This window comes from Argiope bruennichi, chromosome 10, assembly GCF_947563725.1.
Source record: "Argiope bruennichi chromosome 10, qqArgBrue1.1, whole genome shotgun sequence".
Classification (NCBI taxonomy): domain Eukaryota; kingdom Metazoa; phylum Arthropoda; class Arachnida; order Araneae; family Araneidae; genus Argiope; species Argiope bruennichi.
This window is the reverse complement of record NC_079160.1, coordinates 25,466,252-25,478,319: the sequence shown is the minus strand read 5'-3', so window position 1 is coordinate 25,478,319 and position 12,068 is coordinate 25,466,252. Positions and strand designations below refer to the sequence as shown.

Genomic DNA, 12,068 nt, shown 5'->3' with positions numbered 1-12,068 from the left:
TGGATGATTCTCCTAGAACACTTCATCCAAATTTATCGACCATTGCTAAAATCGTTCACCATTAATAATTTGATTGGGTTGCAACAGTTTATAATAAGTTCTTGATCTTTGTCAAGTGTATTGGAATCATCATTTTTAAATGATCGAAATCCTCTTTGCGAATTTTATTCAATTAGACATGCTAACCATAAATGCACAACAGCAACCGATATATTTCTGTTGTAGCTTTCCTTGCAGTGAAATAACGTTATATAATTTACAATAAATGATGTTTATTTGGTACGGAACTCGACATGTTTTCTAAGTTAAAAAATATTAACCGAGATCGCACATTAATTTTTAAAAGTTGTTGTCAAACCTATCACATACAACTTTTCCGATTTACATGAAGGCACTACAAAATACTACAAAAGCCATCTATTAAAAAAAGTCGAAATCATATTTATAAACCCAATAGCTTCCAAAAGTAGGAGACTAATAAAGAAAATCTCGAACCTAATATATATGACCATAAGTAACGACAAACGCAATCAAATGAAATTAACTGTATGGACAGAAAAGAATTTTAATTGCAATTTGAGAACAGTGATAAGCGAACAGCAGTGATTTTTGAACAGCATAAGCGAGGATAAGTGATAACCAAGCCAAGAGCATAACATCATTTGTTTCGTCTCGTCATATGTTTCTCTTTAAACAAAGTGATATAAACGTACTAACGTCTTGTCTACATAGTACACCCTAATACAGACACCCGAGGCATTTCGCCCCTCTTGAACCCCAATCCCTAAGTCACTACTTCACACAACTTCGACTAACTAATGAGTCAAAATATATTTATAATACTTAGCACAAAAATTTAGAAATTTCTAGATGCTTAGAGAATGAGAACGAAATCACTGGATATTACTTTTTCTCACAATTTTGCACTATATAATGAAGTATCACCAAATTGTAGTAATATTTCGCCAATTGATCAACTGGAGATAAGATTTAGTACATTTATGCCATTGTCAGCTTATTTATTTTAATATAGTGAAAAAAAGTACTGTGCAACTTATAAAAATTTGACATAAATGGTAAAATAATAACAGTTAGTTACGTGCTAATGACAGAAAAAGACAGTAAATATTGATTGAAGTTTGAAATAAACAGCAATTGAAACAAATTCATAAAAATTTTACAAATTAAAAAAATATTTATAAAAAACTGAATATTTATTGATAAACAATGTCTTTCATTATAAAGGAATATTTTAATTCTAAGAATTTGAATGTAATTTAATTTAATTCAAATCTTTTTAATAATCAAATTTAAATTAATTTATTTTAAATCTTAATTTTTTAATTTTAGTTTCCAAATCTTTATTTATTTCAAAGATTTTTATTTATTTCAAACCTTTAATCTCGAGTATTTAAATTAACACTCTTTTTAAGGATTCAAAAATTTTGGCTTCATATTTAGATTTGTAAAATAACTTATAATTTATAATAGCAGCACCCGCATTGCGTTGCCCGTGCCATAGCATCCGAGAGGAAACAATAACTTTAAACTTAATGTCGGGTTTGTAGTCGGCCAGTAAGTCCCGACGGGACAACAATATGCCGCTATAATGCATTTTTTTCTTACTGTACATGCATTTTGTAAAATTTGGCGATTTTTTTTTTTTGCTTGAAAAAATTAATTACTTATTATAGAGTAATTCCGACATTTTTGCTCTTTGTGCTTTCTGATACGAGGTTGTGTGTGTGTGTGTGTGTGTGTGTGTGTGTGTGTGTGTGTGTGTGTGTGTGTGTGTGTGTGTGTGTGTGTGTGTGAGCGCGCTTCATTTTATTTGCCATCTTTTTTTCTATAGTTTTCCAAACTGAGCTATGTTGACCTTTTTTTTTTACCATGTTTCTTTGTGTAATTATCCATCATTTTAAACGACGCGCAGTGAAAAAGAAAAATTCAGGTGCGCCAAAACTGCAATTTATAGCCAAGCATGGAATGCCTGAATCTATCTTATGAAATTGTGGCAAATATAAATCAGTCCCTTTCTGCGCATGCACTGCCTACTGGTCTACTGGTCCCACTGGCTGCCTACTGCTTATATGCTGTCTTTTTCTGTCAGCATATAGGCATCACTTCGCTCCCCATGAGATTTATTCTGTCTCTGTAATTCATTTGCAGTGCGATTTAAAGAGAGACGGTCACTTCGCTCAAAGAAGACTCTTCTTCCCTAAGTGTCGACCCTCTTTATCTGATATTCGCTGACCGAATGTTTCTTTCCCCTACATTTTTATTATCGCTCAAGAAACGAAGCGTTTTGGCATTTAATGTGCTTCGGCCTAGGCTAGATTTTCTTTTTTGGGGGTACAATGAGTTTTGAATCGCTGTTTAAAATCAGATGTAAACAAATAAATATATCACAATGCATACCACAGCTCTTGCTATTTGCGCATGCGCAATTTGAAGTTTTCGTACATGTGCGGATAAGAGTTTTACGCATGCGCGAATCGTAGTAGGAAAATAATTAAAATAGCAATTACAAAACTGCTTTTTTAATTTTGATATGACTTCAATATACTAAAACAGCCCCCAATAAATGCCCTACAAAATAGTATAAATATCTCCAATATCATTTAAATATTTCTCGAGTTTTTCGGGTTCAAACATATAGACGCTTTCAGGAGACTTTATTTTATACTATATATAGATTCATCCAATTTTTATAAACCATCAGTTTTCAGAAATAAATCTTTCGAGATCCTCCTTTAAATCAAATACTAATGTATAATAAACTGATTATCAATTGCTCTGACATAATTTCGACTTCTTTTTTACAATAAAACTTAAATTGATGGTATGATTAAATCAACATATCAATCAACATCATTTTTATATTTGTTAGAAAATTCTATTTATAAATAAACCGATAATAAATCACAATAGTTCAGAAAAGCATTCAATTTTCGGATATTTCAGAATCATTTTAAAATATACACATTTGATTGAAATACAATAGAAAAGCTTTTCATCTTACGTATATCAGCCAACAATCAAAACTTTTTAATGAAACGGTTTTTTTAAATTTATTATTTGAAACAGAATGACACTTCTTGAAATTTGTTATAAATAACATAAATATAAAATGTTATTTGTTATAAATAATATCAATATAAAATTTTAATTATTATAAATATAAAAATACTCGAAATTTGTTATAAATATATAAATATAAAATGTAAGAAACTGTTTAAAGAAATGTATCAATTTTTTTCAGTATTGTTTTAGCTCATTTGTGTTTTATCTGTAAATTGAAAGGTAAATAAATACTGAGTCTTAAGTTACAATATTATAATTTAAATGTGATTTATGCAGCTAGTAATTCAATTAAAACATTAATTACTATCTCTTATTAATATTACAATTTCAATTAAGTATTACTTTAAAGCCTCAAATAGAAAAGTCATTTTAATAATAAATATTGTTTGTTTTTTTTCGTTAAAATGACGAAATAGAAGACAACTTATCAGTTTTATTCAAAATCATTAGGAAGAAGCTGTACAATTTTTGGACTTATCATTTTTGTTCTTTTATTTCCAGCGACAGATCTGCCACTCCGGAGCCATCGGGACCATCCCTCATCAAACAAAATGGCTCAGATATTTATGCAGAAACGGTACCAGTATCGGTAAAGTCCAGTGACAAATCATCTGGACGAGCTAGTTGTCCTCCCCCATCTTATCCTCCTCCACCTCCCCCCGTAGGACAGGTTGTCAAAGTCGATGTATCCCGTGGGGAGTATGCTGACTTGACAACGGGCAGACAGCACAAATCCACGGCCATCATGTCTAGTTTTAGACCCACGGACAGTGCAAAACTGTACGCTTCTCCGGATAACTTCATCACTGTTGGATATAAGAAAGAACATCAGCAGAAATGCGATACAACCCTACCGAAGCACATGAAGGGATCTGGGTCCAGGTCCCAGTCCTTGCCACCGAAAATGCCTCAAACTTCCACCTCGGTTTCCGGATCAGCCTCGGGTGGTAGGAGCAGTGCGGCGTCGCTTGAAGCTGATAATAGTAGTGGAGATTCTGCGAGCACATATACGCCGTTCAAGGGCTCTCACCGGTCCAGGGACCATACCGGAGATCAGTCTGGCCTTCAGTCAGACCGTAGAGGTACTTTGAGGAAGGTCAAACACCAAGGGAAATTCCCAGCTGCTGTGTCAGAATCGGCAAGTCCTAAGCATTATCCTACTTTGTCCCAAGAACCAGATTATGACACCAGCGAAGAGGATGATCCAACCACTGCAATAGAAGTAAAGAGTGGACTTGTAACCTTCAAGGCAGTTGATAACGAAGCACCGAAAGAACAGGTGGAGGATTCAAAAGCAAAACAAGTCACAGAAGTAGCAAATACTAACATGACGCTGCGCAGGAAGAGGCTGAAGTCGCAAGCATCCGTTGATTCGGCCAAATTGCAAGCCGAAATTGAAGAATCGTTGAATGAAGAAGATAACAATGTGCAAAATCTGAAATCTGCGGATAAACCAGACGGGGCACCGTCTGATGTTGTTTTGTCAGAAGAAACAGGCGAACGGATATTCTTAGGGAAGGAAAATCCTAATGAAGCCGAAAGACCTAAGAAAGTAGCTCCAGTTCCGCCACCCAAAAAGTCAGATGAAAGTTCGAAATTAAAAGATAATGATTCTTCACAAGATCGGGAAATGAATTCGAAAGCTATTCGTGAAGCATTTGAAAAGCAGAATCCTTCTTCAGACCAGGAAACCACGATCAAGCAGCCTGGTAAGGAGCCTATAGCTTTTAAAGCAACTATAGTCCTGAAACAGACTGAAGTTGTTGGAAAAGATACGAAAGAAACTCCTTTTAGAATTAAAAATAAGGAATTAATACATCAGCATAGTGCACATGAATTACTGCATTTAAAGAATAAAGATGAAACGTTCAGAAGAGACAATAAAGATGTTACAAATAGGGAAAAACTGGTGAAATCTCCATCACAGGGATTTAAGGAAAGACTTAATGACACTTTAGATATGGCAAACCAAAAAGCTCTGAATATACAAAACGATAATCGAAATAAAATCGATTCAAATTCCAATCAGAAGGTCGCGCCTGCTGTACCAAAGAAACCCAAACAGGATGAAGTTAAGGCGCAAGATGAAATTACAGAGACGTCAGACAGAATAAAATCACTTCAAATTGAAAATAATAACGAAGAAGGGAATACATCTCCTATTATAGATGCAGCTTCTCGTTCCGTTAAGGAAAATATATACAATTTCGAAAAGAGAAGTAATGAATTGACAACAAAAGTTAACCTTTCTCCAAGAAGAAAAAGCGATGTAATAAAAATTACTTTGGTTGGATCACAGCAAAAAGGAAATGAATTAGAAAAAGTTCCACCTGCTCCATCTATGAAAACTTCAAAGTCTTGTCCGAAAACTTTCGAAGAGGATGTTGATTTAGATGTGGAGAATGCGCTCACAACTGCTATGCTACACTCAGACGCGCATAATCAGGTTACTCGATTTTCAGCTGAAACTCCAACCACTACAATTGCATCAACTAATTTTAATGATGAATGGAGAAGACCTGACGTAGTTTCACCCGTAAATGTTCCACAATATGTAGAAACTGGCGTGAAGAAACCTCCGGATACACCTCCAAAAAGTACAATGTCTAGGCGAGTTGACAATTACAACAAAATTCAAACTCTGGGCCGTAAATCCAGTGAAAGGGACATAGATTTTCAAGATGTTGAATCTACTCATTTCACAGAGACGATGACTCTAAATAGGCAGAGCTTGGCTAAAAGTGAAGCGGCGAAGTTTCAGCAATATCCAGAATCTATTCTCCAGGCTGGAAGAGATCACCATCAAACCAGAGTTCCAGTCTTACCTCCAAATGCAAGCCCACCGACAACAATGCTGCCTCCTTCCAAAAACGATTACTCTCAGCAACAGCATAACAGAAATATGCCACCCACGAGTACCGGAGCTTATTTACCGAATGCAAATATGCCCTCCAATTTAGAACAAATACATCTTCCACCAAACATTCCTTTGGAAGTGTCACAAAAAATTATTGCCGAGCACATGGCAAACATGAAAAACAGAGAAGCATTCGATGAACCTCACGATATCCATCAACAAATGCAACAAGTAAGACCTCCAGGCCCTATGTCGGCGCAAGCTAGGCTGTTGGACCACAGGCATGTAAAAGTAGCAGCCCCAGCTCCAAACAGAGTATCTCCACCCAAAACTCGGGAAGACGACGAATGTCTCAAACTCTGCCAGCGTGTCGATAAGAGCTTACAACTTATTCGTCTTCAAGTTGATTCTTTAAGAATGGCTGCTGCAAGTGAGCCAGAAGTAATCACAGAACTTGTACCACCTCCACCTGAATTCAATTTCGCTGCACCACATCATGGCATGGGACCTCAGCAGCCACCTCAACCAATGCATATTGCTCCACCTCCTGAATTTAGTGACGAGTCCCTCGCTAGACAGCGAAGAGCTCAGCAAAATATGATCACTACTATGGACGCTCCAATAAGCCGGCGCACCGTTCCTCCGGATACAGCAAATTATCCCTATCCGGAGCATTTATACAGAGGTTACCACCCTTCCATGCAGTCTCCTCAAGATCACCCGCACCACATGACCATGCATCACCCTCCACATAACATGATGCCAAACAACATGACAGCTTCCCCAACTAAAACTATGACATTATCTCGTAGTGGGTACCCTCCTCATCATGCTATGCCTCCCCACCAGCAAATTCGGCACGAGAGTAACTGTAATACTCTTCCGCACCCTGGATCAAGAATGATGATACCACCGCAAGCCCTCCAGCAACAGCATGCAATGTCCCATCATCGTCCTCAGCAACCACCGCAACAGCAACCGCAGCATCCTTATCCTCAGCAGGGCAGAACAACAAGAGACTCCCCACGAATGATGGGTCCGGGACAGATACCTCCTATACCACAGCATAAAGAGTTCAGACAAAAGCCATTGCATCAGTGGAACATGAAAGACGTTTCGGACTGGCTGGAAAGTTTGTTTCTGCCCGAGTACAAAATTACATTTGCTGAAGCTGGTATAACGGGTTCAAAATTAGCTAATATGGACAATAACGATTTGATGGGCCTAGGGGTGAAACAAGCTGGACATAGACTTAATATGGAAAGGTCAATAAAATGGTATCTAAAATAACATAGTGTAGAATTATTGATGCCAAATATTGTATACTAACTATGTGAAATACGGAACAATTTGCGAATTGCAATATTTTGAAATTTTTAACAAAATGTGAATCCTAGTCACGACGGGAAATAAAATAAGATTTCATAAAACTAAGATTAAGAGTGGCTTATGCTAAAAAGAAAAACAGAAGGTTACAGAAGTATTACCTTTATATGATTTCAGTAATAAACAAGAAATGAATTTCATATCGCATTCAATCATAGAAAACAAGGAAATGGCAAGAATTAAATGAAAACTAAACACGAAATTGCTTTGCAGCTTTCTCCATGTGCTCAATAAAGGATGTCCGCCACTGAGTATTTAATCATCTTGAAAATATAGAATTTGGCAAAAAGTATCTCAAACCTATAAAAATTAATAAAATCATGAAGAATATTATCAAAGTCAAACATTGAATTTGAAATTTAGTAAGAACTATAATATAAAAGCACATCTAAATAACTTTCCTCAAAATATAAAAAAAAACATCACCATATTCTTCATATTATAAAAATATTATGAAAATTTGAAGGTTAAAATATAAGTAAGTGACATCCTTTATTGTTGTTTATTGTTTATTTCAAGTGACGTTTATGCAAAAAAATAAATTTTTAGATACTTGCTGTCATTAATAACGCGCATGTCATAAAATCATATTCTTTTATATATTTATCACTTGCTATATCTGTTCTAAAAATGTGGAATATCTTTAAAATAGCTTTAGTTAATAAGGAGACAAAACAGTATGAGATTTTTATTTCATGTTCTAAAAATTACAAAACAATAATTTAGAAATATTATTTATTCAGTTAAAATTTATAGTCTTAAGATAAAATAAACTAGGCAGTTAATCAATTTATATAGACAGTGTGCTCTTTTTATTTATTTACCATTTACGAATTGAAAAATCTATACAAGATTAGTTGGTACATACGAAAGATATTTTTATCTTTCTGTTCACTTTCCTCTATGTACATGTGTTATCTTTGTGTAAATAGTGACTGTTAATTTATATCTTTTTTTTTTTTTCGATTGTAAGGGAAAAAAATCTATGTGCTCAATGATGGGGCTGGTACCCTGTTTTATTGTCTTCGTAAAATGTTTCTCAGTTTTACATGTGTAAAAGCCTTACTAATGAAATTTACATGTGTAAAACATTTCGTAAATATGAATGCATTATATGATACTTCAAAGACCAAAGCAAGCTGAAATTTCAACAGATAAAATATTTAAAAAAAAATTTAAAAAAAATAGTCCCATTGTATATTTTGACTTACCATCTTGATTTTAAAAAAATGAAATTTACTCGGCCACTTTCTTACAATTTATTACGCTGGCGTTTTCTCTTGAACACCAGAAATTGATTCAATTTGTTAAATAATAAAAAAACTTTTAATTTATAAATTGATATTATTTTTTTAAAATATAACTACATTTTTACAGCCTCAATTGCACCGCTTACTTTGCAACTTGCTAAATTTTGCATTGTATTTCCAGCCCTTTTTCACTAACAGTTTAAACGAGACAAATCTTGATCGCTAAATTTTAATTTTATCTTTTATTGAATGAAATATTTTTCCAATAAAAATACATTTCTCACTGATTAAATTAAAAATAAGTGAACATAAAAATGGACTTAACTCAGTTTGTGGTTCATTTTTAAGAAATTTCAAAAAACTTCACGAACTATCGTAAACATAATGACAAAAAAAAACTCCTATTGTACATAATGTTTTATTATCACTTTTTTTCAGATTCTTAGGAAAATAATCAATGATTGTCAAAATTCAGTGCTGAGAATGAAATTCAAAAAATATGCTACAATATGTTCACATTTTTTTACATTCCAGGGCGGAACAAGCTATCGACAGAATGCCTAAAACGCTTATCAATCAATAATGACTTATACTTGAATAACTTCATTTACAAAACGAAGACTTCATTTACAGGAAACAAAATAGAGCAGTTCTTCTATATCTACATCTTACAATAAGTCCGTTAATTTCGAAATAAAATAAGTTGAATAAGGCAAATATATAATGAAACAGAGTTCAACTTCTTAAAAGGAAATCAAATTTCTTATAAGTTTCATGAATACAAAAAAAGGCTTTCATAGTTGAAAAAATGATAGAATTTTAAAGGACATTGTTTGAAATATCTGACATGAAACATATCCTTAAAATGAAATAACCTTTTTTCAAAATAATCACTATTTACACATTTTCCAATTTAAGCTTCAATAAGCTATTGGAAAAAATGTGAGGATAATTTTTTTTTAATTTGAAAGGGATATAAAATTTAAAATTAACGATAACGAGAAATCTGAAATTTAAATTTAAAATTCCTGTAATTTATTTTATTTCAACGCTCTGCATTTGTAAGACGAATACTCAGCGTGATATGAATCTCAATTATCATAAGGAATTAGATAACATCGGCAAGAACGTATTACTGATTGAACGCCTGGAGAGAATATTTGAAAAACGGTAGCTTATGTTACAAATGGATTGTTATTATCAATTAAAAAACATTATAATATTTGCAGAAACATGATTCACAGTATATTTCAAACATTTCTTTTATATTTCTGAAAAGACATTTCCCATTGGAAAGTTCTAACCCATTAGAAAAACGAATTTCAATTGAAGACATTATTTGAATTACGATTTCATACGATGCTTTGGTCTTAGTATGATACACAACAGCTTGTAAATTTAGCTCCTACCATTCGTTCGCTTGACTTTATGTTTACGCTGTAAATCTATAGTACTTTGTGAGCGAATACGTTATATTGAGTGGGTAAAAAAAACTGTCTGTATATACTTAAAACTACCTTCAACTTTTGTCAGCATATTGCGATAATCTTAAATGGTGCTTTTCTTTTTCTTTTATAAATATATAAATATATACATATATACAAAATATAGATTTGAATGAACTTGTTTTTGGAAGTACGATGCTTTGACGTACCTGACATAATTGCTGCTAATGTATTTTAATATGACGCACTCACTATCAATCCTTTTCTAATTTTTCTATATCATAGGTGTAATTTACATTAGGCGAAATTTTAAAATTTGCATATAATAAAAACTTTTAAGTTTTATTTTAAAACAATAACCAAATCGTTTAGTATCTAATTTTTCAGTAAATAATTTCAAACATTATCGGTTACAATATATGAATAAAATTTATTTCACAGAGAATTAATTTTAAATTTTATTATTTAGAATAAGTGATGTAATCATTAACATAGCCCACAAATAAATGAAAACTTAACATCAACAAAATGTTAAATTTCGCTGCATATCTCATATTAAATCAATCAAATAATACTGAACAAACAGCCAATCCAGTTCTAAATAAGTTTAGAGGATTAAATTAAGTTAGAAAATTAAATTAATTTAAAAATTAAATTTTGCAATTTTAGCACTACATTATTCCAACATATCTTTGCTTGATAATATTTTATCAGATCCTCCAATAAAATAATGCGATTAAAATGTTTTACAAAAAAAAAGGGAAACGAAATCATTTTTTTCTCTTAATCATAAAATCTTATACATATTCTTGGAATGTCCTATTTTAATAACCAAAGAGAAAATAATCGCAAGGCAATGCTATAGAAAAAAATTTTTAATTTATTAGTGCAAAAACCATTTTTATTTCTTTTTGAAATATGAGTTTAATTTTCTTTATGAAAGAAAAGCAAAATAAAGGCTTAAATAATTGGAATATGAAAAAACATACTAAAAATGTGTTCTAACACTTCTTAATAAAAGAATGTCATAATTACATTTTCCACACTCTGCAATGCAGAGTTTCTGGAAGAAGTGAAAAAAAAATAGAAAACTACGAAACAATTTATTTTCTGTTCTATTTGCCATCACTCTAAAATTCATTTTCTTAAAAAAAATTAGAGATATTTGTACTCAAAGCTCAATGTTGTACAGGAAACATTGCTTGAAGTTTATAAAAATTATGTGACAAAGTGGAAAATGTTTGTATGAATGGCATCTGTTTGTACCTTTATATTTTATCATCAACAATAATGATTTTGAATCTTTGGTTTGATTAATGGTTATTTCCTACAGATTTGTTAATACGAACAAAACTTTTCAACACCAAAAATAAAAGAAAAATTGCCTGTTATTAAACTAATACTTCGTTCAATCCTTCACTATAAATCCTTCCTAGTTTGATTGTATAAAATATTGTCTGATATTTAAAAAAAAAAGTTTCCTTTAGAGTTTCTTTCTACATTTTGAGAAACCTTGATATCTATGTACAGTCTTCGAGAAATTCAATTTTAAACTTTTTTGTTTTAATTTATAAACAGTTTGTGTGTTTTGTAGTAAATGCTTCTGTATAAAAAATGAAATGAATGGCAGCGAATAGAAAGTTGTTAATAAATAGTGCACATTTTGCATGAAAATATTATTTGTTGTTGTTTATTTGTCCATTCTCAGTTATTAATCATATGTCACAAACAATCTAGTAATGCAAATTTTCATTATAACAGAATAAAATAATCATTCAAAATAATCTTAATATCCATAAAGAACATTTTATTTCATGAATTTTTAGAAATGATAAAAGTTCAAATTGAAACATTAATTTTACTGGAAACTAAACCTAGAAAATAGTGAAATATATATTAAAAGTAAGTCTACTTTTAATAAATCAATAAATTTCTCTCTCTCTCTCTCACTAATATATATATATATATATCTTAAAATGAGCGTGAAGTAAAAAATTTGCGTGTGAATCCATTGACAATCTCAAAGAAGATACGTCAATCAGAGTC

General features: G+C 32.0%; 1 protein-coding gene across 4 annotated transcripts in view; it reads left to right on the top strand.

Annotated features, from left to right (window-relative positions):
- The window catches only part of LOC129988488 (SH3 and multiple ankyrin repeat domains protein 2-like), a 136,227-nt gene extending 124,553 nt beyond the window's left edge, over window positions 1–11,674 (top strand). For all 4 annotated transcript variants that reach the window (XM_056096728.1, XM_056096727.1, XM_056096726.1 and 1 more), the window contains one exon: window positions 3,586–11,674. In XM_056096728.1, coding sequence (XP_055952703.1) covers window positions 3,586–7,231 — 3,646 coding nt within the window. In that variant the 3' untranslated portion in view covers window positions 7,232–11,674. The remainder of the gene's footprint in view (window positions 1–3,585) is intronic.
- The last annotated feature ends 394 nt before the right edge of the window (window positions 11,675–12,068 follow it).